Genomic DNA, 27,931 nt, shown 5'->3' on the forward strand with positions numbered 1-27,931 from the left:
AAAAAGAGAGAGAGTAAGAAGAGCGACAGACAAGGGGGAGAGAGAGCGACAGGGCGAGGGAGGAAGAGAGAAAGAGAGAGAGAACCCATTGTCTGTACCAAACCTGTGTGGCGGCAGCCTCCTGTTTCCATGGTAACAGGCATTTAAAGTCACACATATACGTCAATGTAGAGAGACATGAGTCACACACACGCATGTAAACACACACACACACACACACACACACACACACACACACACACACACACACACACACACACACACACACACACACACACACACACTGTGTGTGTGTGTGCGTGGGAGGCTGCTGGTCTCAGAGCTGCTCTTTTATCTCAGTGTGTCTGAGGATATCTATATTATAATGCTGCTGCTGCTACTGCTGCCGCCTCTCTACTGTTGTCCTTACAGCTCAACGGACACACACACACACACACACACACACACACACACACACACACACACACACACACACACACACACACACACACACACACACACACAGAGACAAAATTGTGTAATTCATTAACAGACATACACAGAGCAACACAATGTTCATAACCCCTATATTAAAGCAAGTCTACTTCTTCAATTGTTCACACACTAGAATATAACAATATGCAGTGAAATAAAGCAATTACAATCAATGGTTGAAAGCGTGTCTAGAGTTGAATCAATCTATTCAGATGAAGTCAGGAGGGTCACAAACATGTAACCCCAAGTATAGCCTTTCATGGTCAATGCAACGAGCGGAATATGAAATAGGAGCAGATGTAGAACCTGAACTGAGGATATGAAACGGGTGAATACGGAGAAGGTGACAAAAGGGCAACGGCTAACTTAAAGACTTATGATAAACTAGTCCTAATTCAATAGATGATCTAATGCTGTAGACATGAGCTCAATTTACTGAGCTGATCTTTTGTTATCTTCGGAGTATTTCAGCCAGACATGTGCTTGCTGAACCAACAGAGTATCTTTAGGCTGGAGACATCTCCATGTTGGAGTGGTGGTTGGCTGTTGATGTTTCCCTAGGCCTCGGTTCGTCGAAGCAGACGGACATCTTGCGGCACAGATGTGGACTTTCTGGTGATGGTGGAGTGGACTCTGTTCTAGTAGATTGAAGAAATGTAGCATGTTACCAAGATAATATAGAGGGAGTTCTTGCTTCAGGAGAGGAGGGGTAGCACATACTGTAGCAACCATTGGTCACAGACGAAGATAGCAGTGGAGTGGGTCACTGCCAGCTGTAGTGGTCTTGATCCAAATAGTTTACTTGTGCACGCCTACTAAGTCAAGCTATCAGGCTTAGCAGGGCAAGTTACTTAAGAGCGTTTAAGTGACTCAGACTCGATAGGAGTCCAAAAGTGAATTTACAAGAGAGAGGGAAAATTGGCTGTATCCTGATTTGACTTGGGAGAAGCTGGTCATTTGCATATGGGCCTGTCTTCTTGCCCTACGGACAGAGACGAAATCGATAAGAGAAGCAGCTTCAGGCCGTTAACTGTTATTCTACTTTAACTTTGTCTAGGGGGAGGATTTGAAATAACCAATCATGCACGCTTGATGGGTGGATGGGTGGGTGGGTGGGAGTCTTGGTAGAGTTCATGAGTGACGGCCTATGGAGTGTTCGATTTGCTGGGGGATCCATGCTTCCGCTTTTGATATCCCGCTTTTTGTTTTTTAATCACTGGGGGTTTTATTGTCTCTGCCAGGCCAAAGGCATGGCCGAGAGTATGTTTTGCCCCCTGTCTGTCGGTCCGGGTGTGTCTGTCCGTCTGTCTGTCCGTCTGTGACCAGCTAATCTCCGGCACCGTTGGCCCGATCAAAGCGAAACTGTGAAACACGGACACTCCCTGGATGCCAGAGCCAAACATCTGACCCAAATTTTTCACCAGGACGCTGAGTTTTGCAAAACAACTTTTTTGATACTGCGCCTACAAATTAGCAGAAGTACAAGCAAGTGACGCGCTGTGAGCTTGTACATTTTTGAATATCCAACGTATATATGGAGAAAGTGGTTAAAATGATTGTGACACTATATCAACAAATGTTGCTGGGGACCCCTTGGAACCCCCCCAAGGACCCTTGGGGGTCCCCAGACCCCACTTTGAGAACCACTGGGTTAGATATCTACTGTATAAAAACCCACCACTTTGCGAAAGGGCCTACTCTGTGTGGAGTTTGCATGTTCTCCCCGTGTCTCCTAGGGTAGTTAATACCCTCACAAAAACATGTAGTAATCCTGGTCGCTATACCGCCTCCCCCATGACAGCCGGGGCGCCTGATGGAGGGGAAGGGAACTGGTTGGAATAACGTGTTCCTTCCACGCGCTACGTCCTACCGGGGAAACTCCCCCCTGTCAGGTGAAAAGAAGGTCAGTTGGCTCTCATGCATTGAAGGAAGCATGAGCTCGGCCCTGGCCTCCCTGGCTGTGGGGGACTAGTGTAGCGCTGGTGTAGGGCTGGTGTAGCGCCCAGGATCACTTAGGAAATTGGCACCGGGTGAAAAAAATGGGTTACAAAAATCGCGGGATAAAAATTATATAAAAAAAAAAAAACACCACTTTCAACCTTGGTGGTGTGTGTGTGTGTGTGTGTGTGTGTGTGTGTGTGTGTGTGTGTGTGTGTGTGTGTGTGTGTGTGTGTGTGTGTGTGTGTGTGTGTGTGTGTGTGTGTGTGTGTGTGTGTGTGTGTGTGTGTGTGTGTGTGTTTGAGTGACAGGTTCTTGCAGGTTTATGTGACTTGGTCTTGTCCTTGTGTTTCTTTGGCCAGATGGTGTCCTTTCTCTGTCTCACATTCATGGAGTTTGTATTTACATAGAGTCACACTGTCACCATATGACACACACACACACACACACACACACACACACACACACACACACACACACACACACACACACACACACACACACACACACACACACACACACACACACACACACACACACACACACACACACACACACACACACACACACTCATAAAGCAAACATGAAAACACAAACTAAAATATACTGAAGGTGCAGATGCAAGCGCACACAAACACATTAAGATACTGTATTCACATAGACAAACATAACACACAAATACAACTACTGTAGTGCTAATACAGAAAACTAGAGTTCCCAATCTTGAACTGGCCCTGCCCTCCAGAACGAACACACACACACACACACACACACACACACACACACACACACACACACACACACACACACACACACACACACACACACACACACACACACACACACACACACACACACACACACACACACACACACACACACACTATCCTACCTGGGCCTCCTTACTGTCCTTCTGTGCTGTGGTCCCACTAGAGACCCAAACCCAGTAACCTCTCCATATTACCATAGCTGAATATGTATAAGCCAGACGCCGCAAAACACTTTAACACAGCAGCAATTAGCTTGTTAGCTTTACTGTGTTGTTTCTTCAGGATTCAAACAGACAATAACAACAGTGTATGAAAGTTATGTTACGTTTCCAGGATACCAGATAAACGCGGCTTCACGCTGCGTTTCGAGCTTGAAGATTTGCTACCTTTGATGCTTTTGTGTGACGCTGTAGTATGATCAAGTAGGGCATTAATTTACGATATAAACACACAAATCCACTTTATTTATAGAGCACATTTAAAAACAACAGTGTTGAACCAAAGTGCTGTACACTCAGTAAAAATACTAAAATAAACAAGAGAACACAGAGGTTTCTGCCCGACAGCAACGATATCCAGTTGTTAACAACACATTGACCGCCAGGCCCGTAGTCCTACGGGCCGTTAAATCCAACCGTTAACCGCCAATCCCGTAGTCCTACGGGGCGGGTGTTTTCCCATGTTAAATCGTGCAGGTGCAGATTCCGGATTTTTTTTTGCACTTCCGGTTTCGAAGGGGGCGGACCGGAAACGAAATAATACTGTTTCCGGTTTTTGTCCCGCCTCCGTTTCCTGTCTAGCGATCAACTTTGGACGCCATTATCTCGGCTTGTTGTTTTGCTCTCCGCATCCCCCATTGTAACGTTTTGCTCTCGTTCTCCAAAATGGCTGGTCGGATCGCGGCACGGTTTTCAGCGTTTTGTTCCGTCGGGTCCCGTGTTTGTGTCGAACCAAATGAACGTGGATTTTAAACGGATTTAGCGGGGCCTATGACGGAATCAAAAAAACTAAAAAGGTAAGAAAAAGCTTGGCACTACGATGGACGTTCTGAGATTAGCCGTTGGCAGTAATATGGTGGGAGATATGTACTACAAGAAATTGTCGTCTCTCTCCCTGATGAACGCTGTTGTTAGCTAACGTTACATGAAAGTTGCGCTGTTCAAATCAATCAGGTATTGACAGGTAACACATGATATGATACTGTAAGTATGCTGAAACTAGAGTCGTGGTGCGATACATTTGCTGATACGAAGCACGTCACCAAAGTGCCACAAGATGAAGCCAACAAAAATCGTCCATGATGTGGCTTTGACAGTGGCAGGGGCTAGCTTCAGGTTCACTGCCATTTTTCATGCCCTCTCTCAATACCTCTCCCTCCACATTGCAGAGGGATTCACCAGTATGTAGGGTAGGGCTCAGCGTAATACAAATGCAGACATTTTATTAAAAACAAACAAACGGGGCGTCCGGGTGGCGCAGGGGTAAAGTTCCTGTATACCGCCATGGATGGCTTGGCTGGGCATTCTAAGAAATGTAATTGCCTGTGTTCACGGGTGGGATGTCGGGCGAGGAGGTTGATCTCTGTCACTGCAATAACGACTCCTACAGTACAGGTTAGTCAGGTGAGGAAGAATTTAGACCTGATAGCTATTGTCATGGTACAACTTGTCCTTGTAGCAACTAGTATAACTATTGTCCTGAGTTCGTTGGCAGAACTACTGTACCACCAACTTATAACTTCTATTTAGCATTAGCGTATCCATCACCACCTAAAATATTGTCTCCAACTCCTCTTGCCTAATAAATTACTGATTGATCCAGAATTCCACGACACAAGGTGCCTGTTAGGATGCAGAACTGAGAGGAATAGCGTGTTGTTTCGCATGCGTTAGCGCCCTCCCGGTGAAACTCCTCTCCGTCTGGTGAAAGGAACACACACGTGACGACATGTGTATCGAGGAGACACGTGGTTGTCACCCTCCTGCATAACTATTGTAGCTGTAGGGGTTAGCATTAGCAATGACAGTGACTACACGTAAGTGGAAACAACAGGAATTGGCATAATTTCTAAATTGGGACAGGGGGGGTGGCGGTCAAACTAAAAATTGTGATATCAATTAGATTTTCATACCTTGCTGAAATGAATGGAATCTGATGCCTTCCTTGAAGAAGAAAATTGCACGGCATGCTTTGGAATGTTTGTCAGTAATGTCAAGTATACCGTGAGCGGAAGTCAATGGGCTAAACAAACCAGACCACCAAGTATGGTCCTCTGTTACTACAGTAACTGCCATGGGACAAGAAGAAACAAGAAGGGAAAGAAACTGTAGACCGGGGCAAATGGGGAGAGATGAAAGTGGAACTTGTGAAAGAATTCAAACAATCCTCCTGGTTCATTCTAAAATAGAATGGGAGGACAAAAGTAGAGGAATGGGGTAAAGGAAGAGGGTGTAGGAAGGAGATGTGTACCCAGGATGCTCTGAGGAGTCTCTGACCTTGACAGGAGGAAACTTTTACACACACACACACACACACACACACACACACACACACACACACACACACACACACACACACACATACACACACACACACACACACACACAGAGAGAGAGCCTGTGTTGTCGGTGGCCATCTACCCATCTCCAGGGAGACTAAAACTGTCAATGATAACTGTGAAACTGCCGCCCGTGTGTGTGTGTGTTTGTGGATCCTGCAGGCGTGATTGCAAGCAGATGTTTTTCCAGATTTCTCGATTAAGGAGAACACGCGTCTGAATTGCTTGACTGCTGCCAATCTCTCTCTCGTGCAGCTCTCTCTCTCTCTTTCTCTTCCTCTCTCGCTCTCCCGCTCTCCCTCCCTCTCTTCCTCTCCGTCTTGCCATCTCCTTTCGTTCCTTCGCCATCTTGCTCTTTTCTGCTCCCCTTCAGTCGCCTCCACCCTGAGCTGACTATCCTCTACCTTCCTCCATTTTAATCTCTGTCTCTTTCATCCTCATTTCCTGAAGATCTTTAAGTAATCTGTCAGTCTGTCTGTCCACATGCCTGTCTGTCTGTCTGTCATAGAAAAGGAGAAAATATATAACAGTGAAACAAGAAAAAGAATATCTCCCCTCTTTCTCTCCTTCCCTCTGTCTCTCCTCCTCAGAGGAGCAATAGAGAGATCATGACGATAAGAAGATAAGGAATGAAGGAAGACTGCAAGGAAATAAAATAATCTTTATATTCTCACTCGACCCCCCCCCCTCCCTATTTCTACATTTCTCTCTCTCTCTCTCTCTCTCTCTCTCTCTCTCTCTCTCTCTCTACCCCCCCCCCCCCCCCCCCCCCCCCAGGTGATGCTAGCAGAGCGTAAAGGGACAGACGACTTGTTTGCCATAAAGATTCTGAAGAAGGACGTGGTGATCCAGGATGATGATGTAGAGTGCACCATGGTGGAGAAGAGAGTCCTCGCTCTCGCTGGGAAACCTCCCTTCCTCACAGCTCTGCACTCCTGCTTCCAGACCATGGTGGGACAGGGGCGCGCGCACACACACACACACACACACACACACACACACACACACACACACACAGACACACACAGACACACACACACACACACACACACACAGACACACACACACACACACACACACACACACACACACACACACACACACACACACACACACACAGACACACACACACACACACACACACACACACACACACACACACACACACACACACACACACACACAGACACACACACACACACACACACACACACACACACACACACACACACACACAGACACACACACACACACACACACACACACACACACACACACACACACACACACACACACACACACACACACACAGATGCACATGCACATGCACATACATACAGTAGCTACCACACATGCACAGAACAGCCAATGTCATCGTGTAATGTGGGTAATTACTGGAGAGAGAGGCTAAATACTCTCTAAAAGGGTTTTCATTGTTCCACCATTCCCTCTGTTTATGACTGACTGGGTGACTTACTGTGACCCATTGACCTCTGTCTGTCTGTCTGTCTGTCTGTCTGTCTGTCTGTCTGTGTGTCTGTCTGTCTGTCTGTCTGTCTGTCTGTCTCTGATGACCCCTCTCTTTTTCTCTCTGTGTGTCCCACCCTATAGGATAGGCTGTATTTTGTTATGGAATACATCAATGGAGGAGACCTCATGTATCAGATACAGCAGGTCGGCAAGTTCAAAGAGCCACACGCTGTGTGAGTACACACACACACACACACACACACACACACACACACACACACACACACACACACACAAATATGCAAGGTTATGGAATCACAAACACTTGTACACTGTACTTCATACCTCCATACTGTCAGACACACTATTAGACACTTTATCATTATTATTATCTTTTTATTTTAATAACTTGAATGCTCCTAAATTACATATCTTTAAAGAGAGCGCAACAGATAAAATACATTGTTACAGATCAATCCAGAACCCCAAGTTTTATACAGTGAGACCCAATATATGTAATATACTGGGTCTCACTGTCTAATGTCTCGGGTTTGAGAGTAAACTTGCCTGTGCTACTAAACAAAATTGTGCTTCTTTAATGTTTGATTTTTTTTCTCCCTCTCCCTGTTCCCCCTCTTTTTTCTTCTTCTTCTGCCCAGTGCTTCTGATATTGTTCATAGTTCTAGCACTCCCGTCGTACACACATGTATTCAATTGACTTGGCTTAAATTGGGAATAAGGTACACATCTTTTAGCTTCCAAATAAAGGACAATTCAGTATTGCAAGGGACCGTTGGCAACCCTACTTGGCATACACAGGGGTAGGGTAGTACATGTAATTATGGTTGACCTGGTTCTCTAGGTGTTGCTTGCCCGCTCGAAGCTCACAGCTCTTGCCTCCGAACCCGCAGCGGTCCTACCTACCGTAGCTGACTCGCACACACACACACACACACACACACACACACACACACACACACACACACACACACACACACACACACACACACACACACACACACACGCATGCAGTGTGTCCATTCTTAGGTTGATCTTATTAGCCGGGGTCTGAAATAGAAGAGACAGCTCTGACCTTCTCACACACACACACACACACACACACACACACACACACACACACACACACACACACACACACACACACACACACACACACACAACTCTGTTTCTACTAGCCTCCCTCCTGTTTTGCTACCTAATAACCATGGTTGTTTATTTTTGTGTGTGTGTAGGTTCTACGCTGCGGAGATTGCCATTGGCCTGTTCTTCCTGCATCTAAAGGGCATCATCTACAGGTACACACACACACCCACTGCACCATCCTCACAGCATGGTGCAAATCAGACCTCTGGTTTGGTGCTCTCATGCCATACCATATACGGAAGCTTAAGACATGGTAATTGTCTGGCCTTTGCTTCCAAAAAAGTTGTGAATATCCAATACAAATTTATATTATCTTATCTTACGCCTTCATGAGACAAGAATGTCTTTTTAACCCCACCCCCCACCCCCTTTCTAGTCCTTTTCAGAAATTCAGCTCACAAAGTGTGTGTCTTGCACTTGTACTACTGTATACTGTGGCCTTTTGCTTATGTTCTGCTAACCATGAGGCCATCCATCCTTGTGTTCACACAGGAGGCAAAGGTATTTTTTTGTGCAACGCAATTACATACAAAGTCAATGCAAAGACGCCAAATTGATGCAAAGCTGCATCGGGCGGCGAGAGTGAGGCAAACCGGTGACACGATTACGAATGTGTGAAATTTGCCTCTTTCTCGTCTTTGCTCAAGCTGAATTATCCCAACTAGAGCGAAGTTCGCTTTGCGAATCAAGCGACATAAAAAATATCTTTGCCTCCCGTGTGAACAGTTAACACACCTTAACAGTTAGAATGCTGTGCATATGACATTGGACTAGATCTAATTGTGACGTTTTGCGGGTTCTATTACGGCTTGTGACATGTGTCAAATGTCATTGCTGCTACACTGTCTCCTGTCTCTCTTTGCTATATAATTTAATAAAGCAGAAATGACATGAATTTCCCCCAAGGGATCAATAAACATTTGTAGTAAAATCTTAAATAGTCTTTATATAACTGTATTTTTGGGTGGTGCAACCGCCCTATATGTGAGGTTTGGACATCGACACCCATTGCACCCCCCCAACCCTGCGCTGTGATTGGCCACCATTGTACCCCCCTAACCCTGCACCGTGATTGGCCACCATGACTCTATTCAGGACTGTGATTGGCTAGAAACACATGACACATGTGCATAGCCCTATAAATAGGACTATGCACTTAAAAAAAACACTTTTATGTTTTTTTTTAAGTGAATCACTTCCATCACTGTGATGACCACTGTGACCACACCGCCCACTTCACACTGGGTGTGATTTTTATTATTATTTTAAAGATTATTTTAATCAATCTGGAGTCTAATGTCATTACATTTTAGATGCAAGGGTGTACATAACTTATGCATCTAAAATGTAATGACGTTAGTGTGACTGTACAATATTTGTACTGTACACACACTTACTATAAGTGTGTTTGTCCTGATATTACATTTGTAACTACCTCACCTCAAAACCAGGACCAATAGAAAGTACCTCACCTGGTCAAACCAGGACCATAGAATGTTGCTGTTCTACCATGACACACACACCCTTATGTAATGTAATATCAGGACAAACACATTTATAGTAAGTGTGTGCACAGTACAAATATTGTACAGTCACACTATATAAAGGGTGGTAAGAATTTGGAGCTCTAGCCTGCCGGTCTAGTACAGAAAATTGTGTACTTTCCCCCCCCAGACAAATTATTCCTAACTGACTGTATGTAATGTAATGTTCCAGTTTAACAAAGGGAAATCATACATTAAAATGAACCACTTAAATAGCAGATCTACAAGCTCAGAACACGTTGCGTTGCGATGCGTTGTGAGATGTTGTAGATCGTCTGTTTCTGGTGAATGTTCCCCCAGAATATGGGGCGCTAGGGTTCAAATGGTTAAATACATATATTTTACACTTGCATCCTATAGGGACCTGAAGCTGGACAACGTGATGTTGGATTGTGAAGGTCACATAAAGATAGCAGACTTTGGCATGTGTAAAGAGAACATGGTGGATGGAATCACCACCAAGACCTTCTGTGGAACGCCAGACTACATCGCACCTGAGGTAAGTATTATACAGTGGTGTAAAGTAACTAAGCACAAGTACTGTACTTAAGTACAATTTTGAGGTACTTTTACTTTACTGGAGTATTTCAAATTTTCAATACTTCTACTCGACTACATCCCAAAGGCAAATATTGTACTTTTACTCCACTATAATTATTTTAAAGGTTTAGTTACTAGTTACTTTGTAGATTTAGATTATTATTACAAAACATACATTAACCACTTCAGCCCGATATACATTTAGGCCATTTGAAAATAGCCAATCTACAAGCTCACAATGCATCGCGATGTGACGCATTGTGAGCTTGTAGATTTGCTATTTTCAAAAGATAACAGAGTATTTCTACAGTTATACAATTTTAAATGTTGAATTACGTGTCCGCATTTTTAGCAACTCTTTGGCTGTGTAAAATATGGTTGGAGATGTGGGTGTTTGGATGGACTTAGCTTTGAACATCTGACCAAACTTACTTGGATGCATGTTTGTATTTGAGATGTGTCTTCATGTTGTTGGTAGTGGAATGATAGGCCATCTGTAGCTGACATAGCTAGACTTTACAAATGGAACCAAATGGACCCTTAACCACTTGTCTTGAACCCTTGCATCGCTGTTCTGGGGGCGAACATTCGGGGAAGAGATTTGGTGTAGACTAGGGAAAAAAGGAGCAGACCAATTACATTATAGAGCCTTAGGGGACCACAGCCAATTAAGTATATAGGGTTAAACTTTAAGTGGCTAAGGGGTCCATTTGCTTCCATTTGTACACTCTTGGAGTTAAAGCTGCGTATAAGTGAAGTATTTCCAAATGGGCCTTTCTGTAGTATATTGCTCGGAGTGCTAATCACCCTCTCCACGGCTGAGCTGGGTTTCTGAACATGCTGCTGTTGTTGAACAGCTATTATCAGCGCGAAGAATAGGCCCACCATTCTTTTGATTTGATTTTTAATCCACTATGAAACGAAAGTGCCTTGGCGTCAAGTAACAGCAAATGTATGCAGTGTCGTACATTTTCCGGCACTAAAATGTGACATTTATTGTACACAAGTTGAAAGGAAGACAGCAACTGTAAAGAGTGGCTTCAAATTCAAATGTTCATTTTCACACTCAGTTATTTTTTTCACAATTTGATTAGCATTTGAATATTGAACCATCACTTGACAGTCTCTGTGTGTGTGTGTGTGTGTGTGTGTGTGTGTGTGTGTGTGTGTGTGTGTGTGTGTGTGTGTGTGTGTGTGTGTGCGTGTGCGTGCGTGTGCGTGCGTGTACTGGCCTACATTCACACATGCCAATGTTGTGCTGACCACTGCATTATTGATGCTGTTACACTACTGTGTTCTTAGCCACTTAAGCCCCACATACTATCATGTGAGCTTAAAGATTTGCTATTTTCCCTATTTTGTTTTAAATGACATGCCCAAATGACATACAGTATATGAAATGATAATGTCATTGTCATGATGACCTGCCCAAAATAAGGACTCAAGGTTGAAAGCTAGTGACCGGACACCCACACACACACACACACACACACACACACACACACACACCCCTACGTAGAGACAACTGTACACAATCAAGCCTCAAATAATCGTTGACTTTAGGGTAGTAGTTTAGCTTTATTTTTCCACCTGTCAGTCAAAGACCAGCTGAAATTAAAAACTTTTTTTCACACTTTTAGAGCATATCGTCCAAATATGTCCAAAACCGTTACTTTTCAGGATTCAAATAAAAAATAGCAAAAGTAGCAGATCGAGAAGATCAAACTGCGACGCTTCGTGCCACGTTCCGAGCCGCGTTTCGAGCTTGTAGATCTGCACATTTTTATACTTTTGTGTGACGCTGTTAGTAGTGTTATCAAGTAGGGCGGTAATTTACGGTACAGCACAAAAAGATAAAGTATGGAGATAAGAGGTTTCTGCCCGACTGCAACGATATCCGCGGTCATAATGCGGTTAAAGGTCACGCTCAGTGAGACCTAGCCGGTTGAGTGTCCAAACAGAAGTACTGGAATTTGGCGGAAGTACCGCCCAAGGAAGTTACATTGAGGCTTTACAGATCCGCTTACATTTCCCGTGCTTGAAACCCGCGTTGTGATTGGTCGAAAAAGGCAGTTTCCGGGAGGAGTATATACGACAGAAGTCGTGTACAGTATACACGCTCTGCATTAGGTCGTAACCAGCCTTTTCTCCTCAAGGATGATAAAAGGCTGGGAACGAGGCTACAGTAGTTAAAGGTATGGTAAGTGATACTTTTGTTAAAATGTAAAATCCGGAGTGTTCATGTAACTCTGAGAGTGTACAAATGTAACCGAATGGACCCGTAACCATTTGGTTACATTTGTACACTCTAGAGTTCAAACGAACACTGTGTTAAATGGTTGTCATGTGACCTGCCTTTCAGATCATAGCCTACCAGCCTTATGGGAAATCTGTGGATTGGTGGGCCTTCGGAGTACTGCTTTACGAGATGCTGGCTGGACAGGTGTGTGTGTGTGTGTGGGGGGGGGGGGTTGCAAATAATAAGTAACCATGTTCCAAAACTGCCACGGCAAAGTTATGTTATGACATCATCGAATGCAGCAGACAGGTGATGTCACAGTCATTTTGGTATAGAGGTAGAGTACCTACCTGGCCATGAATGCAGATATTGTTGATCACTTTATCTATTACTTCTGTGCTCTGTAAGCTAGTAACCACAAATAGTGATTTGAATAGTGATTCAAATCACGATCCAGAAAATCACACAAATGCCACTTACTGTACATGTGCATTAAGGTTGTTGTTGTTGTACAGTGTAGAAGATAACAAATAAGCACACAAACGCGTACAATATAGCCAGTGCTGGTAAATAGGTTTTCGCCTACTGGTGGTGGCGCTCTCATTACACCAATATTAGTGTCCTAACGATTTTGTTCGACCGCAGAACTTATGTCAAGGACAATGTAACATGAATACATACAGAAATAAAATTTCCCAAAAATGATGTTAATTTTTTTCATTTCTTTTTTTGTGTTATCGTTTGGCAGAATTGTCTTTGTTTGCTTTTAGTTATGTGCTAAAAGTGTGATTTTGAGACCTGTTTTGACAAACAGTGAGAGAAATCCGTTTCCTTGATCACAAAGAGCTTAGATAAATATGATCAACAATATCTGCTAAATAAACCTCACACTTTAATGATGCAACTGTAGCAAAATAACCATTATTTCTCCTCTCCTCTCGTATCCTCTCCTCTCCTAGCCTCCATTTGATGGTGAGGATGAAGATGAGTTGTTTCAGTCCATTATGGAGCACCATGTCTCCTACCCCAAATCTATGTCCAAGGAGGCTGTCGCCATCTGTAAAGGGGTATGATATGCACTAGGGCTGAACGATTTTGGGAAAAAATCTAATTGCGATTTTTCTGACCGATATTGCGATTGCGATTTGATTGCGATTTTTTTTATAAAGAAAAAAAAAAAAAAACTTAAACATTTTTTTAAATTCAAGCTTCAGTTTAGTATTCACTGTGTACGTTTAAAAAGTAATTGGAAGTAATGGAACATTACCAAATGGCATACCATTTATTTACTGTTCTAGATTCTAATAAATAAGGATGAGAACTAAAAGATATGAATTGCTTCATTGCTTCCAACATGTATCTTCCAAGTACTTTTTTTCCCATGTATATATTCAAACATTTAGCTGGAATAGAAATAGCTTATTTTTGTAAACAACCCAACATTGAACTTGTGCTTCTCTTCTCAAGAAGAGAAGCTTTTTCTGAAATGAAGTTAAATAAATAAAAATAAAAATAAAATTAAACAAATAATTACCATTTTGTGTAAACAATTCACAGCAGTGAAATAAGTAGGTCTTTCACTTATGGCTCCAGAAGCATATTTACTGATATCCAGTATTTAGCTTATGTAGATTAACATTCAACTAAAATGTAACACTTTTTTGTCTCACAAGCCAAAGTCCTCTCCTACTGTACATTGTATTACTACTACTCCTTGGAAGTGAAAAACTCAGAATACATAACGCAGTGGTGGAAAGTAACTAAGTACATTTACTTAAGTACTGTACTTAAGTACAATTTTGAGGTATTTGTACTTCACTTGAGTATTTCTAATTTCCAATACTTTAACTCCTACTCCACTACATCTCAGAGGCAAATATTGTACTTTTACTCCACTACAATTATTTGAGAACTTTAGTGACTAGTTACTTTGCAGATATAAATTATAATATTATAAAACCTACATTAACCACTTTAGCCCTATTTTATACATAGGTAATTTGAAAATAGCCGATCTACAAGCTCACAACTCGCCGCGATAAGACGCGTTGTGAGCTTGTAGATCTGCTATTTTCAAACATAAGTACTTTTGGTACTTTAAGTACATTTTGATACCAATACTTTTGTAGGCCTACTTTTATTCAAGTCAATTTTGAATTTGGTATTTTTACTTGTAACAGAGTACTTCTACATTGCAGTATTGATACTTTTATTTAAGTACAACATTTGAGTACTTTTTCCACCACTGTACATAAGTGACAAAGATACAGTTCATAGTCGCTTCTTTTGTTTTGGGCTTGTTTTCATAGACAGGGTTGCTTATTTCTCTCACAAAACCTGGCAACACTGACCAGGAAGTGCTTCGCATAGTATTGTTTACATTGGATCACAGCATCCAACAGAAATAGTTTAACAATGATGGGAAAAATATAAGTTACACTTACAGAAACAAACATAGATAGGAGCAACACTACTACTACACTACTTGTGTCGCACCGAAAATAATGTTTTACCGCTACGCGCGGCACACTTTAAATACTCGCAGCCGATGGCGAGGGACCTAACTCTATGAGAGGGACAGAGCGAGAGAGAGGGGGGGGGGGGGGGGGGGGGCGCGCTGCCCTCTCGCTCCCTGTAGAGAGAGAGAGGCAGCCACTCTGGATAGAAGGAGACAAGTCCCGCGGGTGCTCTGGGATTAATATTAATATTAAAAGTATGTATTATGATAAAATAAAAAATAAAAAAATCGCGGCCTTTGCGATTAGCTAATCGCGTGGTTTCAAATCGCGATTTCGGTTTGAAAACGATTAATCGTTCAGCCTTAATATGCACGCACGCACAGCATATAGTACTATACGCACACACATAAATTGAGATACACACATGCGCACACGTGCAGATGTTTGCTCACAACCGAGGCGGTTCTCACTCGCTGTTCCTACAGTACTTAAACCTACGAAAAGTAATGATTTGCATATACTGTGACCCACGTAATGGTTAGCCAGGAGACTGAGATCATGTGACCTTTATGCTGTAGGCTGGTGGAGAAGTGCCAGACAGTAGACCTGGAGTACAGGCATATACGGTACATGTGTGTTATCCGAACAAATAAATAATTATGTTCCAATAACATTTAAGTGAATAATAGACCATGCAGTTGTTCAATATTGATACATTTTACATTTACAACGGCTAGTTTTAAAGACGGGGTGCCATGATTTTCCCCCCCCCTAAAACATGATCATCATGTATTATGGTTATACTAGGAGGAAGATTATTTTCAACAAAGTGTACAGAAATTGTTAAAATTATGTTTTTATGTGGACACGCCTCCAGTTCATTAAGTATACCTGGTTCTCACCTTAGCACCTCCTCCACCACCTTAGCACCACCCACCTGTCCTAGTCCCTCCTCCTCCTCATGCCCACACCTGTTGTGTTATGATAATGAGGGGGAGGGTATGTTTTTACTATGTCACTAAAGCACTGTTTTTCTAATGGCACGTTTGACCCTCAAGGTTTCAGCCTCCAGGTAGAAACTCAAAATAGTCAGAGAAGACATAAAACACCATAAAAACACCACCAGGGGGCTTAATGAAGTTCTATCAACCTCATAGACACATGAAAAACAGAAAAAGTGCAAAACTATGGCACCACCCCTTTAAGAGTTTGTAAAACACACACACACACACACACACACACACACACACACACACACACACACACACACACACACACACACACACACACACACACACACACATGCAATAGCTGTTCTAGAGGGAACAGGGAGGGTATTAAATTGGAGTGGAGGTGAAATGCGGGGGTTGGAATAGGACGTGAAGGAGGGAGGGGGAGGTTAAGAGAGTAGAGAGAAAGGGGTTTGGAGGAGGAGCTAGGAAAGGACATCAAAATGATCTACATAATTAAAGTCACTGTGAGAGACCATTTAGTTGGTGTGAAACAACATTGTTCACTATATCTGTCTATCTGCCCTCTCACGCTCCATTTATACTTTGTTGTATGGCGGTGCTGCATGTCCAAAATAGTCGCTCTACTGTACAAGCTCACAACCTGTCGCTATTTTCACTACTTTGAAAATAATAAAAAAGGAAATGGTTTTGGACATACAAGGTTTCCACCGACAGCAACGTTATGTGTTTCTATTTCTTTATTCTTCTATATCTCTCTATTTCTCCACCTTCTCTCTCCCCCTTCTTTCTCTCCCCACTCTCTCTGCAGTCTTCATTGTTAAGCTTCTGCTCCACACTGTTCATTGTATATCCTCTATCTCTTACACATACGCACGCACACACTTATAGATATGTTTATGCACATGCATGCTTTGAAGACAAATGCACAATACAATGTGTGCGTATGTGCGCAGAACAATTATACATGTGCACATTCATACAGTACATGCATATTCTCATACATACATATATATATATATATATATATATATATATATATATATATATATATATATATATATTTATATATATACACACACACACATACATAGTGTACGTAAGTATAGACACACACACACACACACACACACACACACACACACACACACACACACACACACTGTACACAGTGCTCGCTGACTTGCTTACCCGCTCACACACAGTGGTGAGTTCAGTTGCCGTGGCGACTGACAGCCTGAGAAGGCCGACTTCTCCAAACCTGATGCCTGATTTATACGTGGTCGTGCGGCGTGTCGCACACCGTGAATAGCAGATCTATCGCCACACGTCGTGAGCTTGAGCTTGTACTGTAGATCATCCCCGTCAAAAATCAAGGCCTGGCAGTGCTCCACCTCAATATCAAGGGCCTCACTACCGCCACTAAGCTCGAAGTCATACTACACCTCGCCGATTCCAACAAGGCAGCAGTCGTTCCTCAAGCTGCTCGGGTCCCTTCTCTCTGGGTCCATCCGCAGTCACAGCGTGGAATGGCAACCTTCGTCACAATTTAACTAAGCTGGACAGGACCGCCATTAGACAACCTCCACCGGGTTCCAACATTGAGTGGCTAGTCACCAAAATCCAGCCACTCAGACAAAATCCAGCCACGCAGACTCATTTGTCAGCGGACTCAAAACAAGGGTCTGCAGACAAATGCATCTCATTTTGGGGGTCCTTGACATGAAAAAAGCTTGAGAACCACTGATATTATAGCAAAGATTTCCCCAGAAACAAAGATTTCAGTTAAAAATGTTTTTTTCAAAAATGATCAAAATGTATAAAATAATGGTTATAGCTAAAAATCTAAAATAACACAATATCCGTTCCCGGATTGATTGATGGATTAATGGCTGTTGGTAAGGCATTCCACGTTTTTGGTGGCAGCATAGTAGAATGCATTTCCCCGTTTGAGCCGAATTGTGGGGGGATGAGGTCAGAGTCGCTCCCTCTGGAACAGACGAAACGACGCTGAGAGACCGGCCCTCCAATGACAGAGCCTGTTCTGTGCACGCTGAAACACTCACACCAACACGGACCTTGGCCGCGTGCCGCGGTACACAACCCGAGGCCGGATGGAGAGATGTGTCATTGACAGGTTCCTCCACTCACACCACCGACTGGCCATCTGATGAGGATGTTACACAAGAGGAAGAAGGCCTGACACCACACCACTGGACTGGCCATGGGATCTGTGCGTGTCTCTTTTATTATTTTCTTCAAAGCGCCGCGATGATGCAGCTGTTGACCCTCTGCCTTCCTCATCCTCGCAGTACACACACACACACACACACACACACACACACACACACACACACACACACACGTGTGCGCATGCGCACATACTGTACACAGACAGACACACACACACACACACACACACAATTGTCAGAGTTTTAAAAAAACGGTCTGTGCAGTGTGGTGACAATTGTCAGAGGTCAGGCTGGGTGAAGGTTTGGATCCGAATTAAGGGGGTTAACCCATTAAAACCTATGTTTCTATGTCGGTATTTCTCAAACCTTTCCATGTCAAGGACCCCCAAAATGATATATATTTGGCCGCCGACCCCATCTCAAAAATATTTTTGTTCCAGGGACCCACAGAAGCAAAGATTTGAGTTCAAAATGTTCGCTTTAAAAATATATTTATATTCAAAGATTTGCACACATTGTCATGATTTTTCAAAATTAGCAGATCTACAAGCTCGTAGCGTGGCACGAAGTGACGCACTATGAGCTTGTATATCTGCTATTTTTTAATAGCCAAAGTATAAAATATTGGTTAAAGTGGTTCACATCTAAAGTGACACAGATGCTTTCCTGGTTTTAATGGGTTAAGCATAATCGTCATGGTTACACGTTAGGAAATGAAAAGTGTCCATAAATATTGTAGCATAAATGTGCGCGCATGTGCATGCTTAAGGGGTTTAAATCTTGCATGTGTGCATATAGGCGTGTGTGTGTGCCTGTGTGTACAGTATGTGTGTGTATGTGTGTGTTATAAGAACCTTTCCACTCCTCTGCCTTCGCCTTAACCAGCATCAATATTTCACAGCCAGCAAGGTCGCACACACACACACACACACACACACACACACATACACATACACATACACATACACATACACATACACATACACAGACACAGGCTTCATGATGTGTTAAACTATACAATTCTACAGCAAAGCCTAATCGTGTCAATTTGTTCTTACACAAGAAAAGACACACAGACACACACGCACACACACATTTTCTGCTTCTCTTCCTCTGGCTGTGTGCAACATTACGAGATAGAAAAAGAGAATCTGAGAACAATAAATGTTATTTGGTGAGGTAGAGGTGAGAGAGAGGGAGAGAAATGAAGGACAGAAGAAAAGATAATTATGTAGAAAGTGAAAAGAGAGATGGATTTAAGGAGAGAGATGCAGAGAGAATGCCCGCTATTAGTGCTTTAGAGGAGAATTTTCCAAACAACACTCAATTACATTCTAATTTTTCATCCAGAAAATTCTCCTCTCTGAGCATTTGACTTTTGACTTTGTAATTGGAAATCTTCTGTGTGTGTGTGTGAGCGCACGATAGTGTAGTGTGTGTTTGTATTGTGTGCACTTGCGTATCCTACCACTCAAACAGAGAGCGTCTCCTTCCCAAACCCCAATGGTTCTAATCAGCCCCCCGCCCACAGGAGTGGCCCAATTCACTCACAACTTGCTACAAAAATCGCTCATGAAAAACTATATAATCTCCTACATTCCATTTTCCACCTTCACATCTGTCTCCTTCTCTAATAATCAAAAAGTGCTATATATTTCATCTCGCACTTTACTTCCGGATGGTTCGTTTTGCACCTTCTTTGCCACATCCGTCACGGGACAGAAACAAGCCCTGCCGTGCTCTATGGAAAACAGCCCAAAAGCGCGCCCAAATGAGCCCAAAATCGCTTACACACAAAGCAGACCTGGCACCCCATTTCAACGTCACAGCAACATGCAGCCAATCAGCGTCGACGGCAACGCAGCCTACGCCAATCATGTGTGAGAGATCTACAAGCTATGGGGCAGAGACGCCGTGTGCCATGCACCGTATCTTAGCAACAACGAAAGCGCTCACTCTCATTGGTCGTGTCACGCTAAGAGCAGTTCCCAGACAATGGCATCTCAGAGAGCTTGCTGTAGTGTTTATATATCTATGGCTGTAGCCATCAGAGTCAGTCGCAGCGACGACGGACAGGGCGCTGTGATAGTTGGCATGTAGCTAACGCTAACGTGGTTGTCATGCCTGCAGCGGCTGTGCAATCACTTTGTCAACAATGCACGTTCGTGCGGTAACTGTTATTATTGCTGCTCCGTTAGTCCATTGTAGATGGTGTATGTTGTGTGTGTCTTCTGGTGTAGCTCCACAGCAACTCCAGTAACTAACGTACTGGCAGGACCGCCCCGTGCAACGCACGTTTAGGCTGCATTATGGTCATGTAGTAATTTCAGATCATTTCGGTCCGATTAGGGCAGTGGCTACCCCCCCCCCCCCCCCAAATAATCATATTTGAACTGGGGACCCCCCCAATTTTGTTTGACTCCGTTCCACAAGTCAATATTGTGAAAATAGCAGATCTACAAGCTCACAACGCCTCACGTTGAGAGGCGTTGTAAGCTTGTAGATCGGCTATTTTCAACATGTTTGCCTCTTTCTTAAATTATTTGACAATGTGGCCAATGTTTTATAGTATAGTTTGTTGACTACTTTTGTTGCAGTAATGGTCTTTTCCTTTACTTTAGCTTTTTTATTGTCTCCGCCAGGCCGAAAGGGATGGCGCGCGAGTATGTTTTACCCCCTGTCCGTCCGACGGTCTGTGGATAGCTAATCTCCCGCATCGTTGGCTTGATCGCAGCGCAACTGTGCACACACACTCCCTGGATGCCAATTCAGAACCTCTGCCCCATTTCTTTCACATGGCCCTGTTATAGTGCCACCAGGAGGCCGCTTTTTGCAAAACACATTTTCTCACAGTACTGCTACATATTTACGCAAATCGATACACAGTATCTCTATAGTCATTAAAAAAAACACGGTCTTTCAGATTTTTCATTTTCCATCCTGATTGACTAAAAATGGCTTCCAAAGTTTCCAGGACTGCTCCGTTTTGACCAAAATGCCTCAAATTATGAACACAGCATGCACTTTCCGTGCAACTTTGCACCCACATTCCCACTATGCCGAGCAAGAAATTCCACTTGAGATTTTTCTAATCAGCCTCATGGTGGCGCTATAACAGTCCGATTTGTGTTTTTACCTATACCTGCACCAATCTGTGTAAAAATTTGTATGTGCACTCTCTAGAGGTCAAGGAAAAACCTTTCCCCTGCATTTCTCACATCTACCTTTTATAGCTCCACCAGGAGGCCGCCTTATGTACAACATATTTCTTTACATTACTCCTTCCGATTTTATCTACATTTCACGCAAATCGGTACACATGATCTCTATAGTCATGTGATCAAGACGGATCTGTTTAATCTTTCATATTCCATCCCGATTGGCTAAGATTCACCTCTAAAGTTTGCACAAAATGCCGCAAATCATGAATGCAGCGTCCGATTGTGGTCAACTTTGCACGCACATTCACACTATGTTGAGGAACAAGTGCTACCATTTTAACATTGGCCTGTGGGGGGTCCCCACCGACTCTACCTGGCCCTTAGGTGGGCCCCACCTAGGCAATTCTATGTGGGGCCGAGGTGGGTCTTAACTGCGATGCCCATGCGGGCTATAAGTCGCTTCTACCTGGCCCTTAGGTGGGCCCCAACTAGCCACGTTTATGTGGGACCAAGGCGGGTCCTAACTGGGCCCTAGGTGTACCCTAACCAACCAGAGTGCAGTGCCCATCGCTCCAAATGTTGTGACGTCAGGGCTCTCAATACTGCACATTGGTGGAGGAGGAGGGCCCGCAGGGCGCCCGCACACATCGCTGAACCAATGGTAGCCCACGGATGTTTCCTCTGGAGATTTAAAATCTGCCCCTCTATGCCACATATCATCCGCGCTACAGGGTCTTCACTGACCGAGCCACGGCCCCACTGGCCCTCATGACGCTATGCCACTTATATGCGCTGCCAAGTGGCCGCGGGCGCTACGTGGGCGTGGCGGCGGGCTAGACGCGAGGCCCTGCGTAGCAGGGCCGAGCTTCTAGTGTGAACAATGTTTGTGTGTGTAATGTGAGTATGATTGTCCTACCCGTGTTAAATGTTATTTTACTGCTAATGTAATGAGTTCTGACTGCCAAGGGAGGTGTGCACACACAGAGCAACACAACACACACACACACACACACACACACACACACACACCTGTACTAAGTCAAAGCTATATTATAATGTTTTGCTTTTTTGAAAGAAGGGGGAAAAGGAAGGATGCTAGGAAGCCGATCTACAAGCTCACAACGCAGCGCAACGCTTTGTGATCTTGTAGATTGGCTATTCTTGCAGAACTAACCTAATCTATATGACATTTATTATGACATACCCAGAGTAGGGGAGTAGGGACGCCCGGGTCCATATGGTTAAGGACCGGAGCACAACTATGTTTTTTTAAAGGTTACAGTATGTGATCCATTGTTCCTAACGGTGGCAAGTTTACATACATTAGTGATTAGTCAACTATAACTGACCACACAATCAAATATTAGACTGAATTCATGGATATTTTCATCATGTCTCAACACGATAATATTAATATGAAAACATTAATTGGTGACAGCGCACACAGTGACAAATGTGAAAACATTATTGTATGGATTTCAACGGGATTGTGTTAACTGCGAATATTCTGTTCATCACAAAAGTGGTGTAAGGAAAGATTACACCACTTTGTAACATTGTCTTTTTACCAGGTGCTCGAAGAGCGCCTGAGTCTACAAACAGCCTCAGTAGACTTTCGCCACCCTGAGTGCTTAGGTGTCGACACCTAAGCACTCAGGGGTCGACACCTAAGTCTCATTGGCTGTCCTGGCTGTCCTTCACACTTCCCCCCCGTTTAAGCCAATGGGGAGTAAGTGTCCTTTAAAGCACCCGCCTCTCCTCCTTTGCAGGAGCGAGAGATTTGCAGCAGAGTCAGAGAGAGGGAGAGAGCCCCCCCCCCCCCCCCCCACACACACACACACACACACACACTAGAGATGCCGCGATCCGATTTATCAATGAAAAAATGTGGATCGGATCGGATCGGATTCCAGCAAAATGACCGATGAAACGCTCCGATTAAAGCACTCCATTCCAGTAATCCGCTCCAGCACTTTGATCCTTCCCACTCCCAGCACGTTGGCTCCAGCCAGTGTTGCCATGTCGGCTTATTATAAGCGACTTTGGGCTTCTTTTTCTGTAAAGTTGCTTGTAAAAATCGGTAGTTGCGCGTTGCGGTTTTTGGGGCTTATTTCTATTGTGTACTTGCTTATTTTGGCTTGCTTCCAATTATTATTTAAACCAGTGGTTCTCAAATATGTTTATAAATGTTTTGTGCCCAAGGGAGCATTTGTGTAGTTAGAATGTTTCAAAAATAATATTCCAAACATTCCAAATTTTATTGTAGGAGTTTTTGAAAATAGCCATGCATAATTGCAAATAGGTTTACAGTGCTCATGTGCCGTCGGCCCGTGGCCTAGTTGCTTCTTTTTGGCTTGTTTTCCTAGACCTGGTCGCTTATTTCTCTCACAAAATATGGCAACACTGGCTCCAACATGTAGCGGCCGGGCCATGTGATCGCACCAGTGTTTGTTATTGTCACCGCTGGAGGCTCCGTGTCTCCGACACAAAGCAGAGCTACAGTACGAGCACAGTAACAGCGCTCCGCTGTCCGCTCCCCTCATTCACACTGCAACAGTTGCAGACAGTGCAAGTTGTATTGCACCCTCAGGCAGGACAGTTAGCCTAAATGCTAGCGTGCTTCATTAGACCTAGTTTGGCTATTAAGTTATTATTTGGCCATGTTCACACTGACTTCAATCTTCGCTATTGTTGGGAAGACCTGTGTGGTGTCTAAAAATGTTGCCACCACTTATATAAAAAACATTATTAGCGTTTAGCGTCGCAAATTGTTGCCAGGTTTGGCGAGAGAAACAAGCAATCCGAAAAACAAGTAATCAGGTCTATGAAAACAAACACACACACACACACACACACACACACACACACACACACACACACACACACACACACACACACACACACACACACAGAGCACCTGGTAGAATATGACTTCAAGTCATTTTCTTTCTTGTTTTAACAATGTTACAAAGTGTTTTACAACATAAAATCAAACTATGAATCATATACATTTTGTGTGAATAAGATGACAAGACAGCAACACACAATTAACAGCTTCAACAAGGATAGACGCACCAATTGCTGCCATTACGGGGTTAAAAGGGCATTTTATTCAAAATTGTTAAGGAGCTAGCAAGCCTGGAATGATGGAAGTGATCGGGGGGACTACCTTACTATGTAAAAGCGTTAGTGTTAATTTAACTCAGAAGAGTGTACAAGTGGAACCAAAAGGGTCCATTTGGTTCCATTTGTACACTCCTCAAGGATAGCTCTTTTTTCTTAAATCCTGTTTTGGTGTGCTTGGTGTGTCCAGCTGATGACCAAACACCCGGCCAAGCGTCTGGGCTGTGGCCCAGAGGGGGAGAGGGACATCAGGGACCACGGCTTCTTCCGCTACATGGACTGGGACAAGCTGGAGAACAAGGAGGTGCAGCCGCCGTTCAAACCCAAAGCTGTAAGTCTGAACGTCCCCTGAACCTTGGCCCTTAAGGCCTGATATTCGGCCCCGGGAACCCTCAACAAGGAAGTGCATTTACTATACTCCCAAGTGCCATCTTAAACCCAAAGCTTTAACGCTCCAGTCCTTCCATGAATAGATAAGTCATTTATCTATTTGGACCATGGTGGAGTCAGATTACGTAATGCCAGTTTTCTTTTTTTTTTTAAATCTGCCCTTATTGGCTTTTATCGTACATATTTGAGATCTGAGTACGTGTTTAAGCCTTCTAGAGCCAAAGCTGTAAGGCTGACCATAAGTGACCCTGACCACAAAACAACCCTCAGGCAATGTATTGACCATCCAGACTAAAGTGAGAGTAGAAACTCAGTCTGACAATGGTCCTTAACCACTTAAGCCTTATAGCATACTTTGTTGTACTACCGAAATAGCTGATATAGTGTTGACAGCTGGTAGATATGCTGTGTTCGCTAATTTTGAAAACAATTAAAATTTAAGAAATTCTCTTATTCTGAAATTCTTCTAAAATGTGTCCCTAAAATAATAATAATCTAACCTGGGACCTTCGGCTAATGTGTTTACGCTGTACCACTGTACAGTGACCCCAACATGACCTTGTGGCTCAAACTCAGAGATTCAATCTGACACTGACCCCCAAAATGTTCAAGGAAACTATGTGACCTTTGAACTCTTAAAAACGTAATAGATTGGCCCATGAACCCCCAGTAAGGAAGGGTACACTACTTAATAGCTCCAATCTAGTGAATGACAAAAAAACACACCTCCAAATGTTTCTCTACTTTTCTCTCTGTCTCTGTCTCTCTCTCCTTCTCTCTCTGTCTCTGTCTTCTTACATTTTATTTATATTTTCTCCTCAAATATGCCCTGTCTGTCTCTGTCCTGTCTTCTCTGTGGGATTGTACACAGGTAAGTCAAGAAAGGACCATGATTAGAGCTTGACCCATGGCAGATGTTTGGGTTGGATGCTGAACTTGAATTGGGAGAGTCCTCAACTACTGATTACCAATGATTTGACCCATATGTTGTCTTATCTTTAAATCAATGTGAAAAACGTATAAGCAAACAGTCAGTGAATTAAGTTTGATTTGATTAAGGTGTCCATTTGAAATAGACACACAAACACAACTAGCTTTCAACCCAATTCAAAATAGCCAATCTACAAGCTCACAATGTGTTGCCTCGCAATGCAATGTGAGCTAGTATATATGCTATTTTTTAAGTTAAAACGTTAGGACGGACTCATTCGATGCATAATTTAATTGCCATTACCAAAAGTAAAACAATATGTGGTCAGGCTCTAATCAAGCTACTCATGATGATAACGGTGGTGGTGATGATGGTGATGGTGATGACGGTTTGGTCATTCGGGCTCACATAAGAATGAGGAAGGAGAGATGAGAAGTCTCTGAAACCGTGATGCTTAGTATGATGACACACTGATTGTTAAGATGATGGTGATGGTGATGATGAAAATGATTTTGGTGATGAGGATGTCGACTGTGTGGCGATGGAGGTGATTATGACGGAGGACAACTGTGGGACGATGGAGGTCATTATGGGCGAGTGGATCCAGGACCACTTGCCAGATTAGTAATTAGTGTGAACGCTGCGTTCCGTATTGGAGTTCGGAACACCCTACCGTACTCGAGTACGGCTGGAGAGGTGGTCTGGAGTACGATTCATGCGTACTCGGGTACGGAACGCTGCAATGTGAAAGCCATCCATTCCAAAAGAAGGAAGTGGACTGCTAATCATATACTGTATCATTCATATATCACATGAGTGACGCATTATTTTACCAGGGTTATACCTTCCGATAGTTCTATTTGAACGTTGACATGAAATAATAATCCCGCTAGTGTTTGAGTAGCGCTAGCATGAAAAAAACAAAAACAAAAAACACTTGTAGCGAGTGCTGCCGCTATTGAAGACAAGGATAAAGATACCAAGGATTAGTCCATGACGTCACTGTTATGTTTGTTCTGTTATTATTACAACTCAAAACAATGTCAGGTACACAGTCAAACTTTATTATTCGCTCTAAACTCTGACAAGTGACTCTTGTTCATCTTCTGTCATATGACATTCTCTATCTCCCAAAGCCCCATAGTCCACAGCACCCCCACTGAGGCACCTAAGTACTATTACAGTTGAATATAAGTGTACTTGGTTACCGGTGAATGTGAATGCTGGCCAGCGGGGAGAGGGCAAATGTACTCGGGAACGATTCAAATCAATCAGACCCAGTCTGAATCCGCCCTATGATGGAGGACAACAGTGGCAATGGGCGGTGGTGATGATGATGATCATGATGATCATGATAATGAAGCTAGCCAACTGTCTGTCATTTTGATTCAAACTGACACAAATGTGATGAGATGAGATTTAACCGTGACACAGATAAAGCTGGATCTGTGAGATAGATGGATGGATAGATGGATGGATGGATGGATGGATGGCTGAAACTGGAAAACGGGTGGAGAACTATTTCTACCTCTCCCTTTCTTGTCTCATACGGGCCAGATGTTGTCTGGGACAGGGTCCTGTCTCCTCTATCTGGAATCATGTGACGTGGCGGAGGAGTAGGGAGGGAGAGAGAGATGGATTGGATGTGTGTGTGTGTGTGTGTGTGTGTGTGTGTGTGTGTGTGTGTGTGTGTGTGTGTGTGTGTGTGTGTGTGTGTGTGCGCCTGCCTGCCTGCCTGCCTGCGTGGGCGTGTCTAGATTCTCGATAAAGGTTGGGAGGGGCTGTTGTCGATGGTGTTGCTACAGTATAGTGCTCCACCCCGTTTGTGTGGCCGTGGTAACTGTGATCCTAATGACAACGGACAGGTGGATATGTGAGGAGAGAACACACACACACACACACACACACACACACACACACACACACACACACACACACACACACACACACACACACACACACACACACACACACACACACACACACACACACTCACAAATGCACTCAC

General features: G+C 43.6%; 1 protein-coding gene across 2 annotated transcripts in view; it reads left to right on the forward strand.

The window, feature by feature from the left end:
- Positions 1-27,931, forward strand: part of prkcbb (protein kinase C, beta b) — a 115,343-nt gene that overhangs the window by 66,523 nt on the left and 20,889 nt on the right. For both annotated transcript variants that reach the window (XM_084072529.1, XM_084072528.1), the window contains exons 10-16: positions 6,517-6,690; positions 7,351-7,442; positions 8,463-8,525; positions 10,278-10,416; positions 12,820-12,900; positions 13,656-13,763; positions 24,793-24,933. In XM_084072529.1, the coding sequence (XP_083928655.1) occupies positions 6,517-6,690; positions 7,351-7,442; positions 8,463-8,525; positions 10,278-10,416; positions 12,820-12,900; positions 13,656-13,763; positions 24,793-24,933 (798 nt within the window). The remainder of the gene's footprint in view (positions 1-6,516; positions 6,691-7,350; positions 7,443-8,462; positions 8,526-10,277; positions 10,417-12,819; positions 12,901-13,655; positions 13,764-24,792; positions 24,934-27,931) is intronic.

Source organism: Gymnoscopelus microlampas, assembly GCF_963454915.1.
Source record: "Gymnoscopelus microlampas genome assembly, chromosome: 11".
Lineage (NCBI taxonomy): Eukaryota > Metazoa > Chordata > Actinopteri > Myctophiformes > Myctophidae > Gymnoscopelus > Gymnoscopelus microlampas.